Below are 17,167 nucleotides of genomic sequence, written 5' to 3' on the forward strand. Positions count from 1 at the left end.
CCAAAGTGCTGGGATTACAGGTGTGAGCCGCCATACCTGGCCAATTTTTGTATTTTTAGTAGAGACGGAGTTTCACCATGTTGGCCAGGCTGGTTTTGAACTCCTGATCTCAGGTGACCTGCCTGCCTTGGCAAATCGCAGACATGCTGGGATTACCGGCGTGAGTCAACGTGCCTGGCCTAACCCACATCCCACCTCGATGAATTCCTGAACTCTGTGGATTTTGTATCAACGGAGTGAAACGATGTGCGGCCTTCTGTGTCTGCCTGGCTTTTCCTGCAGGGTGATGTGTTCAAGGTCCATCCCAGTTTCATCCTTTGTCAGCGCTTCCTCCTTCCCCAGCCCTTCCTTCTGTGCTGGATAATATTCGATTATATGGATGTATGACATTTTCTTTGGCTACTTATCCGCTGATGGATATTTGGGTTATTTCCACGTTTTGGCGATTCTGAATAACGCCCCTAAGAACATTTGTGTACATACTTTTCTGCGGATATGGGCTTTTCCCTTGGGTACAACCTCACGAGTGGGATAGCTGGGCCGTGTAGTAGTAACTCTATGTTTAACTTTTTTTAAAATAGCTTTTTTTCTGAAACACCATGTGTGTTTGACTTTTTCTTTATTGTTATGTAACGGTTGTACCTATTCGAGGGGCACGTGTCTAACTTGTTGAGGAACTGCCACCTGTTTTCCAAAGGGGCAGTGTATGAGGGTTCTGACTTCTGCACATTCTCACCTGCACTGCTGTTACCTATTTTCTCCCTTCAGTCAGGGTCTTGCTCTGTTGCCCAGGCTCGAGTGCAGTGGTGCAGTCACAGCTCACTGCAGCCTGGAACTGCTGGGCTCACGCCATCCCCTTGCCTCGCCCTCTCAAGCAGCAGGGATTGCAGATGCGCAGCAGCATACCTGGCTGATTTTTAAATTTTTTGTCGAGATAGGGTCTTGCTATGATGCCTGGGCTGGTCTTGAACTCTTGGGCTCCGGCGAGCCTCCCTCTTTAGCCCACAAAAGCATTGGGATTGCAGGCGTGAGCCGCCATACTGGGCCTGTTACTGACGTTTTGAGTCCAGCCATCCGAGTGGATGAAGTGGGATTTAGTTGTGGTTTTGATTTGTGTTTCCTTCCTGTCTAATGACACGAACACTTTCTCCTGTGCTTGGTCATTTATACATCTTTTGAAGCATACATATTCAAGTCCTTCGTCCATGTTTAAATTTTCTTTCTTGTGACAGAGTCTCACTCTGTTACCCAGACTGGAGTGCAGAGGCATGATCATGGCTTCCTATACCCTCAGCCTCCTTGGGCTCAAGTGATCCTCCCTCCTCAGACTCCCAAGCAGCTGGGACTACAGGTGTGTGCTGCCATGACTGGCTAATTGTAAAACTTTTTGTAGAGGTGGGGTCTCTCCATGTTGCCGAGGCTGGTCTTGGACTCTTGGGCTCAAGGGATACATCTGCCTCAGCCTCCCAAAGTGCTGGAATCACAGGGAAAAGCCACCACGACTGGCCTTTTATTGCTTGGTTGTAAATTCTTTCTTTTTTTTTTTTTTTTGAGACGGAGTTTTGCTCTCATTACCCAGGCTGGAGTGCAATGGCGCGATCTCGGCTCACCGCAACCTCCGCCTCCTGGGTTCAGGCAATTCTCCTGCCTCAGCCTCAGCGAGTAGCTGGGATTACACGCACGCACCACCATGCCCAGCTGATTTTTTGTATTTTTAGTAGAGACAGGGTTTCACCATGTTGAGCAGGATGGCCTAGATCTCTTGACCTCGTGATCCACCCGCCTCGGCCTCCCAAAGTGCTGGGATTACAGGCTTGAGCCACGTCTATGTTTTTGAGAAAGTGTTTTATCGTTTTTGGCTGGGCTTGGTGGCTCACGCCTGTAATCCCAGTACTTTGGAAGACCGAGGCAGGCGGATTGCCTGAGGTCAAGAGATCGAGACCAGCCTGGCTAACTTGATGAAATCCCGTCTGTACTAAAAATAGAAAAAATTAGCCGGGTGTGGTGGTGCGAGTCTATGGTGCTACCTATTTGGGAGACTAAGGCAGGAGGATCACTGGAGCCCAGGAGTTCGAGGCCAGCTTGGGCCACACAGGGTTTGGGTCTTCCATGTGAGCCTGGTTCATTTGGTGAATCTGCAGAGAGTGTGAGCCGGCAGGCCACTTCTGTTTCACGTGGGCTCGTTGCCCGAACTGCGCGTGGAAAAGCCGGGCTGCTGCGCCTCCTTCAGTCTCCGCCTCCGCCCCGTCAATCTCGGCCCCGCCCCGCCTTCCTCAGTCTTGGCCCCGCCCCCGCATCAGTCTCGGCCTCGGCCCCGCCCCCTCCCACCCAGCAGTGTCGCGACACCTTGGTTCTCCTGCGCCCTCGCGCGGTCGGTTCGGCGCCGCGGAAGCGCAGCTACGGGCGCGGCGACGCGCGTCCCTTCCGGCTCGCCGTAGCGGCCGCGCCGGCGCTTCCTCCCGCCGCTGCCCCGGATGCTCCGAGCGGCTGCGGCGCCGCTTCCAGTTCAGCCGTCCTGACGCGGCCGGAGCGCAGCTCGCAGGCCCAGGGTAAGTGAGGGCGGAGGCGCGGGACGGGCGCGGGAAGCTCTCCGGGCGGCGGCGCGCAGGGCCCGGGGTCGCAGAGCGGCGGCCGCGGGCCTACACTGCCCGCTCTCCGGCCGGCCTCGGGCGTCGCGTGGGGACCAGGCCGTGGCGGCTGCCGTGTGCGACCCCGGACTGGCGGCTGGTCTGAGGCCCACGGGCCCGGGGCTTTTGCGTCGTAGCGCCCGCAGCCGAGAGGTCGCGCGATCCGCGCCCGTTTCCCTGGGCCCCGGGCTCCCGGGCTGGGGGCGTGGCCGAGGGCAGCTGGGCGCGGCGGCCTTGCGGGAACCCGGCCATTCCGGCCCGCGCCTCCTGGTTCTCGGGGCTGCGGGGGTGGCTGTTGCCCCTGGCGAGCGCGTGTGCTTCCCCAGCGGTCACGGACGCGGCTCTGACGTGCGGGGGTGGGACGTGCAGAGCCCCTTGCCGGAGGGGCGGCGGGGGGATGCACCCAGGGGCTGAGAACCCTGCGCCGCGCGCGTCGGGGGCTGCGGGACGGTCCGAAGCCGCTCCTCGTCGGCGGAGACCCGCCTGGCCCTCCCGGCCGAGCCTTGGCGCTTGCGGCTCCGGCGGCCCCGGCGTCCGGGATCGCCTTCCTCACACCTGCGCCCCGCCGCCGCCTGGTCGGTGGCAGGAAAGGAGCGCATCCCGGCGCTTGGTTTTGCTGTTGGAGACGGTGTCCCGCTGTGTGTCAGGCCGGAGCGCGGCGGCGCGATCCCGGCTCGCTGCAGCCTCGACCTCCCGGGCAGCTGGGACCACAGGCGTGGGCCTCCACGCCCGGCTACTTTTTTATTTTTGTTTATTGGTGTATTTTTTGGGAGACGGAATCTTGCGCTGTCGCCAGGGCGGAGTGCAGTGGCGCGATCTCGGCTCTCTGCAACCTCCGCCTCCCGGGGTCAAGCGATTCTTCTGCCTCAGCCTCCCGAGTGGCTGTGACTACAGGCGCGCGCCGCCACGGCCGGCCACATTTTTGTGTTTTAGTACAGACCGGGGTTTCACCGTGTTGCCCAGGCTGGTCTCGAACTCTGAGCCCAGGCAATCCTCTCGCCTCAGCTTCCCAACGTTCTGGGATTACGGGCGTGAGCCTCCATGCCCGGCCAAATTTTAATTTTTTGAAATGGGCTCTTGCTTTGTTGCTCAGGCCGGTCTCGAACTCCTAAGCTCAAACAATCCTCCCTTCTTGGCCTTCCAATGCTGGGACTGTAGGCGCCAGACACCGCATATGGCAACGCTAATGGGGCGTCTCTGGGTTCATGGATGACTTGTATTCTTTTTTGTTGACCTGTGTTCTCTGGGTTTTTTTTTTTTTTGCAGAATATGTGCAATAAAATGATTTTTGTAATTTTTCTGTGGGACACTCTGAACACCTGGGAGAAACAAAAATATGTTTTAAAAAATTATAAGTCATTCTACTTCCCAGAGATAAGTACAACTAATGATTTCCTTATGGCCTTTCTTTCTAATTTAAGTAATTGGGATTATGTGATACGATTTTTTGTGCCTTAAAACATAGAGTTGGCACAATGATGTGCCATTCAAACTTCTACATGGACCTTCGTTGGTGCTGTTCTCTGTGAAAGATTTTTCATGTTATCTCTTGTATTGCTGGGTCAGCTCTTCCTTGTCTACTCAAGGCCATAGCCCTAGTATTCTTCAGTCTTGCCTTCAGCTAACCTTCTCTCCAGAGAATTCTCATTCACAGGCAGACCCTTGAGCCCCAGACCCCCCCAGCTACCCTTCTGCGGTCCTAGCTTTACATCGTACCAAGATCCAGGATTTTGTGTCTGTCACCATTTTCTCTCCTCATGGTCTCTTAAGCCAACTTCATTTAAGCTTTTGGTTCCTCTCCCGCCACTGAAACAACTCCTTTGGGATTCTGGTGCCTCCACGTTGCCAGGTCCCCCTTCAGCAGCCTCTTAGCAGCTCATGGCTTCCTTAAAACATGATCTCCCTCAGGCATGGAGACACCCCTCTTGAATGGTTCCCCACTTAGCTTACTGGCTGCTACCCCAGTCTCCTAGCGGGTCCCTTCTCATCTCTGTTCCCGGTAAATGCTACACTGACTCAGGGCCATCCTCAGACCCTTTCTCTGGTCTGTAAGTCCCGGGTAATAGACCCATGTATCATGACTGAGTATCACATGTTGGCATGGCCTGCGTTACATCCGGCTGGGTCTTTCCAGCCATGCTGCCCCTTTTACATGACCTCAGTCAGGGGCAGCTTTGCTCTTCCTGTTGCTCTGGTTACAGCACCTTACAGTGAACTGTGCGTTTCTTCTGCGTCCTAAATCTGACCCGTCGGTGCTTTCTCGAGTGCTCTCAAACCTGACTTTTGCGTTTACTCTCAGCGCAGCAGCTGGGCGATGTGTTTACACAGACATCACATCATGTACTTCTCTGCTCCCTTCAGACCAAAGGCCAGAGTTCCGAAGGCAGTTTCGGGAGGCCATTTGTGACCAGGTCTCTGCGGTCTCTATGGCATTGTGACCCAGCACCCCACTCCTCACCTTATGGCTCCGGCCACTCTGCTTGAGCCACCATCCACACCTGGCTCACGGCTTGGGCACGTGTTGCTTCTGCTAGCACATTGGGCCCTACTTGGGCACGGGTCTCACTCTCATCCAGTGTGTTCTCCTTTCAAAATTCTCTCTTCAGAGAGGCCTTCCTTCATTGCCCTGTGTAACAGCAACTGGCCTGGCTCCACGCGGTAGCTCTCCCCTCTCTGCAGAGTCTCTTCCGTTGCACTTGGTACCTGGCATGGGCCACTTTGTCTTGTTCACTCTTTTTTTTTTTTTTTGAGATGGAGTTTCGCTCTTGCTACCCAGGCTGGAGTGCAATGGTGCCATCTCGGTTCACCGCAACCTCCGCCTCCTGGGTTCAGGCAGTTCTCCTGCCTCAGCCTCCTGAGTAGCTGGGATTACAGGCACACACCATCACGTCCAGCTAATTTTTTGTATTTTTAGTAGAGACGGGGTTTCACCTTGTTGACCAGGATGGTCTCAATCTTTTGACCTCGTGATCCACCCGCCTCGGCCTCCCAAAGTGCTGGGATTACAGGCGTGAGCCACCGCACCCGGCTGTCTTGTTCACTCTTAGATCCCCAGTGTGTTGGACAGTCTGGCACAGTAAATGCGCAGTAACTATTTGTTGGGTAAGTAGATTAATGCAAAAGTTCTTTTTTTAAAAACAGGTGGATTTGGTAGGGACCTAGGCATACAGATGGGGTTAATAATTAGAAGTGGCACTTCCTCCGGGTGCAGTGGCTCAAGCCTGTAATCCCAGCACTTTGGGAGGCTGAGGCAGACAGATCACGAGGTCAAGAGATTGAGACCATCCTGGCCAACATGGTGAAACCCCGTCTCTACTAAAAAAAAATACAAAAATTAGCTGGGTGTGATGGCGCGTGCCTGTGGTCTCAGCTACCCAGGAGGCTGAGGCAGATGAATTGCTTGAACCTGGGAGGTGGAGTTTGCAGTGAGCCAAGATTGTGCCTGGTGCCTGGGACAAAGTGAGACTCTGTCTCAAAAAAAAAAAAAAAAGAAGTGGCGCTTTAGTATTGGCTTGGAATGCTAATGAGTTAGAGGAGGGAAGCGTTAGTGCAGCAGGTAGGTCATGCTGTAGGTAGACCCCAGGAGGCAGAGATGAAAGGTGAGAGAGTGGCTTGAGTCAAGTTGCAGGTGGGGCTGTTTGGGAAGGATGTAGTTACCAGGTCTTGCCTTCGTTTGTGCAAGGTTTGGCATCCGATGCTGGCCGCCAAGGTGTCTTCGTAAGGACCGTCCACAGTTGTCCATCATTCTGTTCCCTTCATGGAAACTCTTCTGTTTTCTCTCTCTGCCCCCTTGTCCCTCAGCTTCGTTTTAGGGCTTCTTTTGTATGGGAATTAACCTTTGCCTTCTCTGTCCCAGCTCAGCCTCTGGGGTCCTCAGTGGGAAACACAGCATCTTATTTCCATTGAGGCTCCACAGTAAGTCTCAGTGCTGATGGTAGTGTGTGCTTGGGTGGACCTGCTTCACAGCTAGCAGCTGGCTGCAGCCTGAGGTAGGCTGATAGAGCTTTTCAGCCTCTTTTTCTTTGAGACGGAATTTTGTTCTTGTTTCCTAGCTATAGTGCAATGGCGTGATCTCAGCTCACTGCAACCTCCACCTCCTGTGTTCAAGTGATTCTGCTGCCTCAGTCTCCCGAGTAGCTGGGATTACAGATGCCCACCACTCCGACTGGCTAATTTTTTTTTTTTGTATTTTTAGTAGAGACCGGGTTTCGCCATATTTGCCAGGCAGGTCTCGAACTCCTGAATCAGGTGATCTGCCCTCCTTGGCCTCCCAAAGTGCTGGGATTTCAGGCGTGAGCCATGTCGCCTGGCCTTTTTAGCCTCTTTTTACTAAAAGAGGAAGAGGAAGAGCAGTGACCCAGTCCCTGGTTTCCCTTGGGGAGCCTTGCCTCTCAGTAATCTGTAGAGGCGTTTCTGTACCCATTGCCTTTAGGAGTTGAAATCCTGGTTTTCAGTGTTCTCTTCTGGACCCAGCATCTGTTGGGCCTGTAATCTCAGGCTTTCCTTCATGGGTTTCTGCTTTATATCTAGTCAAGGGATGTTTTTTTTATCTTATCTTGGTGCATTGTTTTAAAAATAAAGTTTTAAAATCATTTATGTTCAGAGTGTAAGGGAAGGTCTTCGCATATCCTCACTTCCATCTTATTTAACTTTTTCTTTTTTTAGACAAGAGTCTTGCTCTGTCAACCAGGAGTGCAGTGGTACGATCTCGGCTCACTGCCTCTCTGCCTCCCTGGTTCAAACAGTTCTCCTTCCTCAGCCTCCTAAGTAGCTGGGACTACAGGCATCCGACACTGAGCCTAGCTAATTTTTTGTATTTTTAGTAGAGATGGGTTTCACCAGATTGGTCAGGCTGGTGTTGAACTTCTGACCTCTAGTGATCCGCCCGCCTTGGGCTTCCAAAGTGCGAGGATTTCTGGTGTGAGCCACCATACCCGGCGCTTAATTTATTTTGTTGTATGATTTGTGATGAGAGTTTAAGCTAAATTTTCTCAATTCATTAATTTGTTTTTGTAACATAACTTTAAAATTCCCAGTTCTTACCTTTACCCTGGATTTGTGACTTCCTGTATGTGAGAGAATTTCTTTCCAGCCTCATTTTCTCTTATTGATCTCCTTTGACATTCCGGGGATGTTTTGTAAGGAATAACCTGGCCGGGCGCAGTGGCTCACGCCTGAAATCCCAGCTGCTCAGGAGGCTGAGGCAGGAGAACTGCCTGAACCCAGGAAGGGGAGGTTGTGGTGAGCCGAGATCGCACCATTGCACTCCAGCCTGGGTAACAAGAGCGAAACTCTGTCTCAAAAAAAAAAAAAGGAAAAAATCCTGAATATACTCTACCCATGTTGATTCAGCTTTTGTGCCAATTTCACACTAATCTCCTGTCATAATGCTTGTTGAATAAGATCAGGAGCAGAAGCTTGTTTTGAAAGTAATAGACACTGTTGGCCAGGTGCGGTGGCTCACGCCTGTAATCCCAGCACTTTGGGAGGCCGAGGCAGGTGGATCACGAGGTCAGGAGAGCGAGACCATCCTGGCCAACATGGTGAAACTCTGTCTCTACTAAAAATACAAAAATTAGCTGAGCATGGTGATGTACACCTGTAGTCCCAGCTACTCAGGAGGCTGACGAAGGAGAATCTTTTGAACCTGGGAGTTGGAGGTTGCAGTGAGCTGAGACTGCGCCACTGCACTCCAGCCTGGGTGACAGAGCAAGACTCCGCCATCTCAAAAAAAAAAAAAAGTGATAAGTGTTGTTAACTGGCCCCATCTCGAGCTCCTGTCCCCTGCACCCACTCTGATGGGCTCTCTGCTGGATGGTGGGAGTGGCGTGCTCATGGGTTTCTCTGTGGTCCTGCTCTTCCCTTATGCACTTCTTAAATGTTTGTTAGGAATATACTTGTGCATTTATAAATTCCGTAGTTTTTTACTTCATATATACATGTATTTTAGCCAGGTACCTGAAAGTTGTAAGAGCCTTGTAAGTTTTATTTTTTTTAATTATTTTTGATTTTTTTATGGAGACAGGGTTTCACCATGTTGGTCAGGCTGGTCTCGAACTCCTGACCTCAGGTGATCCACCTGCCTCGGCCTCCCAAAGTGCTGGGATTACAGATGTGAGCCACCGCGCCCGGCCAGAGCCTCGTAAGTTTTAGAACTTCTTTTTCTCTTTTTTGAGATGGAGTTTTGCTGTTGTTACCCAGACTGGAGTGCAATGGCACAATCTTGGCTCACCGCAACCTCTGCCTCCTGGGTTTAAGCAATTCTCCTGCCTCAGCCTCCTGAGTAGCTGGGACTACAGGCGCGTACCACCATGCCCAGCTAATTTTTGTATTTTTAGTAGAGACGGGGTTTCACCATGTTGACCAGGATGGTCTTGATCTCTTGACCTCGTGATCCACCCGCCTCGGCCTCCCAAAGTGCTGGGATTATAGGCGTGAGCCACTGCGCCCGGCCCAGAACTTCTTTCTTTGAGAAGTGTTCTTCATTGTAACATCAATTTCCTGGCCTCAAGGTAAAGCTATCTCCTCCTTTAGCCTCCTGACTAGCTGAGACTACAGGCTACCACACTGCCACCATGGCTGGCTAATTTTTGTATTTTTCTTTATGGGGTCTCAATGTGTAGCCTAGGCTGGTCTTGAACTCCTGACCTCAAGTGATCCTCCTACCTTAGCCTCCCCAGGTGCTGGCATTACAGGTGTGAGGCATGCCTGGCCTTTTTTTTTTTTTGAGACATAGTCTTGCTGTGTTGCCAGGCTGGATTGCTGTGGCGCAATCTCGGCTCACTGCAACCTCCGACTCCTGGGTTCAAGTGAGTCTCCTGCGTCAGCCTCCTGAGTAGCTGGGACTACAGGCGTACATCACCATGCTCAGCTAATTTTTGTATTTTTATTAGAGACAGGGTTTTACCATGTTGACCAGGATGATCTCGATCTCTTGACTTTGTGATCTGTTTTAGGGAAACCCCATGGGAGACCCCACAAGTGCCAGGGCAAGGGTCTGAAGCCTCAGCCTGTTCCCATAGGAACACAGAACAAGAAAAGAATTAGAGGTAGAGTTACATAGTTATTCCTGTATATAATCATAAATAATCACGTAGTTATTCACATGTAATCACAAAAATATATGTGCTCAGTATAACCTTTTAACTTTACTGATTATCAGGTTATGAAGCATAGAACTGAGGTGACATTGTGATCCTAAGGCAAGATGCTCTAAGCCCTCTGTCACGCTCACGTAAGGGCTGTTGGAGGGTACCTTGGCTGTGTGGCAGTGCCAGTGCTGGGAAAGCGCCCGCCGTTTAGCCAGCTGGAGAAGCTGTCCAGAACGCCTGAGATGTCCTCTTCCTCAGGGGAGTTAGGAGAAAACTCCACTCCTCCAAGCTCTTGGGGTGGGCCTGGCGTCTGTCAGGTAGGACTGCAGACACCCGGGGGCTTAACTATCTGTGTGTGATGCTGTGCTTCAGTGGTAGCGATCCATGTCTACTTTGATGTTCTGATTCTGCACCTGGTTCCTCTTCTTCTTAGAGGGTATGATCAGTAATAGCAACAAATCTTAATGCCTTTGTTCTTTCTTGACCAGTGTGAGAAAAGTGCTGAGGCGTTAGGTTTCCTCCATCTGCTACTTGAAAGACCTGGGCCCCTATCTGCAAGACACGTGACTTACCTGACCCTATCACTGACCACCATTACCTCACCCTACCTACTCTGCCTTCTGCTTTGTACTCAGTAAAAGTCAGCGTGTCCAAGCCCTCGGGCCACGGCCGGACTCTGTGCTTTGGTTGGCGGTGGACCCCTGGGCCCAACTCTGTTTTCTCTTACTTGGTGTCTTGTGTCTTTTATTTCCACAGTTTCTCATCTCCACACCTGTAGAGAGGGGCTCACAGGACCCTGTAGGGCTGGGCACTACAGTGATCAGCCTGTCTTGGCCTCCCAAAGTGCTGGATTACAGGCATGAGTCACTGTGCCCGGCCATGCCTGGCCATTTTTCATCTTCTTTAGGTTCATTTTTTTTTTTTTTTTTGAGATGGAGTTTCGCTCTTGTTACCCCGGCTGGAGTGCAATGGCGAGATCTCAGCTCACCGCAACCTCCGCCTCCTGGGTTCAGGCAATTCTCCTGCCTCAGCCTCTGAGTAGCTGGGATTACAGGCATGCACCACCATGCCCAGCTAATTTTTTGTATTTTTAGTAGAGACGGGGTTTCACCATGTTGAGCAGGATGGTCTCGATCTCTTGACCTTGTGATCCACCTGCCTCGGCCTCCCAAAGTGCTGGGATTACAGGCTTGAGCCACTGTGCCCGGCCTAGGTTCATGATTTTTAAAAATCCATTGTATATTTTCTCATAGAGATAAGCAGTGATGCCCTTGCAATGAATGGGGATCTTGATTGTCTTTAGAGGAAGCAGGAAGAAACTCTCTGGTGTCTGTCCAGCCAGCACCCCAGGAAGACAAGGGCAGCTGGGTGTGTCTAGCAGGAATTGAGAAGTCTTAAATGGTGGCACCCAGACCGGGCTGGCTTATGTGGTGGGCCTGAGTGTGAACCAGAATATCGGGGATGGTGTGGCTTCTGACCCACTGGCTCAGTGCTAAACTGTGCCATCAAGAGTCAGTTTTTCTCCATCTGCTTCCCTTGAAAACTTGAATGAGACTTTTGCTCCTTTATCACAGAAATTAGCTATTAAATAGATCCACGCAGCAGCTGCCCCCTTGCTGTGGACAGTGTCCCACATCTCCTCTTGGAATACTGGCACTGACTTGGGGGACAGGCCCCACTCAACACCGCATTTGTACCCTTGCTTTTCTTAGGGGAGAAAGGGTGACCACAGTGGGGAACAGATGGGGTGAGGTGCTGCAGTGATGGGGCTCACTGCTTCCCTTTAGCCCTCCTTTCCTCTGCAGACACTGGAGTTTAGCCCAGGTCTCACTCTGTCTCATCCCAGGATTACCCTTGTCTGCTCTGTCCTCTGCTTGGTCCTGTCCTGAAAGCTGACTTTTCTCAGTGGTCCCTTCTGCTTTTCCACTACTGTTTCTCGTCCACTTGTGCTCAGCAACGTTTGGGTTATAGCTCCTTTGAGATTATGCTACAGCTCACAGAGATTCTGCAGAGCCAGGTCCTGGCCATCTCCTTCTCTCTCCCTTGAGACCTCACGGTTTCTTTTCTTTGTGTGCTCTTACAGAGAACGTTGAGCTCTGAGGCCACTCCCCACCTTCCATTCCAGGACTTGATGTCGTGTTTTCTCCTAGCTCCTGGCATAGGGTGGCAGCCTCACCAGGGCAAGGACTGTCTTACCTACGTCTGTCTCTACTCTCCGGCAGTAGCACAGGGCCTGACACACAACTGTGGCTCAGTGTCTTTCAGCTGGATTTATAAGAGGAGAGTTTGCAGTTGAGGTAATCTGAAAGTTGATAAGAACTACTGGCTGGGGAGGGCTGGATATTTTGGCGAGGTGATGCTGCTCATCTTCGTTCAGCAGGAGTCACAGTGCCTCCTGGGCACTGGGCAGCAGTGAGCAGGGAAGAGGTGGGCAGAGGCTGGAAAGGGGCTTATGGGTCACAGCATGAGTGTTGGGTTCAGACCTTGCCTTTCCGTCTGCTGGCTTTGTGGCCTTGACCAGCTCACAGATATTCCTGTAGCTCTGACTCCTAGTCCTTCAAATGGGGTATGAGTATTGCCTACCCCACAGGGTGGCCCTGAGGGTTTGAGGGTAGGCCTGGTCTCACAAAGCGCCCACACAGGTTAGCTGTTGAGGTCAGCGATGCTCGCTACGTCCCACAGTAGGTGGTTTAGATTACCCACCCACTCCTGTGGGGCCCACCCCAGGCTCAGCAGTGACTGAGGCCACGTTTCTCTAGCTGTGCTGTACTGAATGTAAGTCAGCTCTGTCATTTGAATCAGATGTGGTGAAAATATACCTTCAGAGTACCTTTTCTTTTCTTTTTTTTTTTTGAGACGAGTTTCGCTCTTGTTACCCAGGCTGGAGTGCAATGGCACGATCTCGGCTCACGGCAACCTCTGCCTCCTGGGTTCAGGCAATTCTCCTGCTTCAGCCTCCCAAGTAGCTGGGATTATAGGCATGCGCCACCATGCCCAGTTAATTTTTTGTATTTTTAGTAGAGATGTGGTTTCACCATGTTGACCAGGATGGTCTCGATCTCTTGACCTCGTGATCCACCCACCTCGGCCACCCAAAGTGCTGGGATTACAGGTGTGAGCCACTGCGCCCGGCCCAGAGTACCTTTTCAGTGCTAAGTGGTAAACACTCATGTTTGCCCTCAAGTAACTTGATTGTAATTGTAATTTTTAGGAGAACGACCCATTGGATACAGAAGGGAGGTGATCATGCACCATGGCACTGGCCCTCAGAACGTCCAGCATCAGCTGCAGAGGTCCAGGGCCTGCCCTGGCAGCGAGGGTGAGGAGCAGCCGGCCCACCCCAACCCGCCCCCATCCCCCGCGGCTCCCTTCGCTCCCTCAGCCAGCCCGTCGGCACCCCAGTCTCCCAGTTATCAAATACAGCAGCTGATGAGTAGGAGCCCTGCGACCGGGCAGAATGTGAACATCACCCTGCAGAGTGTGGGCCCTGTCGTCGGGGGAAACCAGCAGATCACACTGGCCCCACTGCCGCTCCCCAGCCCCACCTCTCCAGGCTTCCAGTTCAGCACTCAGCCTCGGCGGTTTGAGCACGGGTCTCCGTCATATATTCAGGTCACGTCCCCCCTGTCCCAGCAGGTCCAGACCCAGAGCCCCACACAGCCCAGCCCTGGGCCGGGGCAGGCCCTGCAGAATGTGCGTGCAGGTGCCCCTGGCCCTGGGCTGGGTCTCTGCAGCAGCAGCCCCACCGGGGGCTTCGTGGATGCCAGCGTACTGGTGAGGCAGATCAGCTTGAGCCCATCCAGTGGCGGACACTTTGTGTTTCAGGATGGGTCAGGACTCACCCAGATCGCCCAGGGGGCCCAGGTTCAGCTCCAGCACGCGGGCACGCCCATCACGGTCCGAGAGCGAAGACTCTCCCAGCCCCACACACAGTCAGGGGGCACCATCCACCACCTGGGACCCCAAAGCCCTGCGGCTGCGGGTGGGGCCGGCCTGCAGCCCCTGGCCAGCCCAAGCCACATCACCACGGCCAACCTGCCACCTCAGATCAGCAGCATCATCCAGGGCCAGCTGGTCCAGCAGCAGCAGGTGCTGCAGGGGCCGCCGCTGCCCCGATCCCTGGGCTTTGAGAGGACGCCCAGCGTGCTGCTGCCTGGGGCTGGGGGCGCAGCGGGGTTTGGGATGACCTCCCCACCCCCGCCCACCAGCCCTTCCAGGACTGCCATGCCCCCAGGCCTTTCCAGCCTCCCACTCACGTCTGCGGGGAACACGGGAGTGAAGAAGGCTCCCAAGAAGTTAGAGGAGATTCCGCCAGCTTCTCCGGAGATGGCACAGATGAGGAAGCAGTGCCTGGACTATCATTACCAGGAGATGCAGGCTCTGAAGGAGGTCTTCAAGGAGTATTTGATTGAACTGTTTTTCTTGCAACATTTTCAAGGGAATATGATGGATTTCTTAGCTTTCAAGAAGAAACATTATGCCCCATTACAAGCGTATCTTAGGCAGAATGATTTGGACATTGAAGAAGAGGAGGAGGAGGAGGAAGAGGAGAAAGAAAAATCTGAGGTTATCAATGATGAGGTAAGAAGCAGGAGTTGATTTGTGCAAACCCTCTAGATTATCAGAGTGATGCAGCAGTGAATTAAGTATAACTTATTGAGCTGTGGTATTTATAAGATTTTGGTTCCATAAGGATTTGATCCATAAGTAAAAGTGAAGAGTGGGTTTGGCCTCTCCATGGGAAGAGCTGTTGACCATGGAAGTGTGTCAGGAGGAAGGGCCGGAGCTGCGCTGTGATGAGTGCGTATTCAACACCCAAGGTTTCCATCGAGCAGCAAGGATTCATCTCAGGTTCAGAGAACTCAGCAAGTGTGTCCTTTTTTTTGCCTTGTTCTGGGTGTGTGGTTCATTGGCTGACGCTGACGCTGCCAGCAGCCAAACGTGTGAAGCACAGCACCCTTTGTTTGCGTTTCCAGGTTTCACATTTTACTCTAAGTCTCTGTAAAAACACCATCAGCATGGTTTTCAAACAGATGGACGTCACTAGCTTTTTATAATAGCCAGCCATAAGTCACTAGATGTATTTATATGGGATCTTCATACAGTTATGGCAAAAAACCATGTTTGAGAAGTTACTCAATTTTTAGGTGTCTTAAGATGGGAGGTCATACTTTAAACTTATTTTTACAAGTATCTGTTGAGTGATGTTTAAGCGTGACTCTGTTTTAGAGAGTATACCTTTTGGGTGCCTAGAGTGGCACCTAATAAACCCCCAACAGAGATTTCTTAGTACGGTGGTGAGTCAGACTTCTGGAAACCAGGGTGAGTGAATTGGACTGTGACGCACTGTACTTTGTGCCTCGTGTTGTGTAGTGTATGCTATGTTGGTGGAGCTTACCTTGTTTTATGACATAGCAAAATAATTTAAATCTGTAGCCCTTCTGCAAAGAAATCTGCTTTTGGCGAACAAAAGCTGGTCTCTCTGCTCAAGCAGTCCTTACTGCTGTCTATGGGTGTATTTGTGTGGCTTTGCCCTGTTGTGTCTTCTTTAACACCTTTTCCAGGGTGGACCAGTTTTGTTTTTCAACAGGTTTATATGATTATTTTGCGGATTTCACCTCGATTGTCCTGCAACAGTAAAATCCATGTCTCTTATGTTTGTATACCAATGTTGTCTGTAAGCTCAATCCCCCTTACCTGTTCCTGCTGAAAAAGACCTTTGCTGTTCTGACCTTATAGATAACAGAGTGGCTATTCTGCACATTTCCTGTGGAGTTGTTAGGCTTTGTTACTTGAAGCCTGCTGCCATGTGCATTTTCACACTGTGAAGCTGCAGAATCTAAGCATGCTGCACTGTGACTGAAACTGGAGGTTGGCAAGGTTTGCAGTTTGAGTCGGGTTGTTGCGCTGTCAATCTCAGTTCAGTGTCCTTTTACAGGATTGGATACAAACCTTCCATTTTAAACCCCAAATGTCAGTGAGCTATCAGCAGTAAAATTCTAACATATTTTGAGCAGTTTTAAAAATTATGTTGCCTTTTTTTCTCAAAATATTTCCTCTCAGGTAAAGGTTGTGACAGGAAAGGATGGGCAGACTGGGACTCCCGTTGCTATAGCAACCCAGCTTCCGCCAAAGGTTTCTGCTGCTTTTTCATCCCAGCAGCAAACAATTCAGGTACTTTTCGATGGTTCTAAAATGTAGTATCATCCCAAACTTTTCCTTCATCCAGATATTTTAACCTTCAATATATTACTTGCTCTTCAGCATTTTTTTCCAGAGCACATTTCTTATTTTTAAACAGTAAAAAATCTTCCTGCATATAAAATCATAAAATTAAGTTGCATGAGCTAATGATGACGCAGATCTCAGTGCATTATTTCCTCTCTTATACCTGTAATGCAGTGGTAGCTTTAGCATGCATGCCATCTAATATTTAGTCCTGTTGAATGTATGCTCAGGATTCCTTGTGTGCCGTGTTTTAAATGTTGGTTCTTTCTTGTGTCCTTTATTTGTATTTAGAGAACAGTGCAAAACAGAAAAAGAAAAAAAAAGATTCAAGCTGATGATAAATTGTTATTTTCCATAGCTAGAGGAAATGCTGAAATGAAATACGCTTCTGAAATCATCAGGACCATAGGCCTCTAAATGGATGTTAAGTGAATGCAAACTGATTATTTTAAATTTTTTTGCAAATTATTCAGTGTTAAATTAATAACCTCAAGAATTTAAAAATATGGGTCACTCACACCTGTAATCCCAGAACTTTGGGAGACTGAGGTGGGTAGATTACCTGAGGTCAGGAATTCCAGACCAGCCTGGCCAACATGGTGAAACCCTGTTCCTACTAAAAATATAAAAATTAGCCAGGCTTGGTGGTGCACGCCTGTAATCCCAGTTACTTGGGAGGCTGAGGCAGGAGAATCACTTGAACCTGAGAGGTGGAGGTTGCAGTGAGCCGAGTTTCCGCCACTGCATTCCATTCCAGCCTGGACAATAGAGGGAGACTCTGTCTCAAAAAAAAAAAAAGAAAAAATTCCAGAATTGTACTAGCTTTGGAATAGATTGTGCTGGGTTGTGAAAGCAGTTTCATCCTTGGAATTTTTGTTGTTATTTTAAATTTTGATGTAATTTCAAATGTACATGATAGTTGAAATGATTATTTTTAAAAAAACCTTCTGCCCTTTACCAAATTTACCAGTTGTTTTTGTCTCATTTGTGTTATTTTTACTGTCATACACACACACACACACACACACACACACACACACACACAAAACATCATCTCATACTCCTTTATCTGTAAATACTTTAGCATGGATTAGATAAGGTTATTCCCTTATGTAACCACAGTAGAGTGATAAAAATCAGAAAGTTTTACAGTAATACAATAATATATTCTAATCCATAGTTTATATTCAGATTTTACCTTTTGTCTCGAGGATGTCTTTC

The 17,167-nt window shown here is 50.5% G+C and overlaps 1 protein-coding gene across 41 annotated transcripts in view; it reads left to right on the plus strand.

Annotated features, from left to right (window-relative positions):
• The first annotated feature begins 2,461 nt into the window (after positions 1-2,461).
• Positions 2,462-17,167, plus strand: part of EP400 (E1A binding protein p400) — a 131,327-nt gene continuing 116,621 nt past the window's right edge. For 21 of the 41 annotated variants that reach the window (XM_035258235.3, XM_035258238.3, XM_035258247.3 and 18 more), the window contains exons 1-3: positions 2,462-2,549; positions 12,930-14,299; positions 15,782-15,892. In XM_035258235.3, coding sequence (XP_035114126.1) covers positions 12,965-14,299; positions 15,782-15,892 — 1,446 coding nt within the window. In that variant the 5' untranslated portion in view covers positions 2,462-2,549; positions 12,930-12,964. The remainder of the gene's footprint in view (positions 2,550-12,929; positions 14,300-15,781; positions 15,893-17,167) is intronic. The other 20 variants (XM_035258242.3, XM_035258253.3, XM_078337806.1 and 17 more) reach the window with 1 other exon arrangement.

The sequence above is a fragment of the Callithrix jacchus genome, chromosome 9, assembly GCF_049354715.1.
Source record: "Callithrix jacchus isolate 240 chromosome 9, calJac240_pri, whole genome shotgun sequence".
In the NCBI taxonomy this organism is placed as follows: domain Eukaryota; kingdom Metazoa; phylum Chordata; class Mammalia; order Primates; family Cebidae; genus Callithrix; species Callithrix jacchus.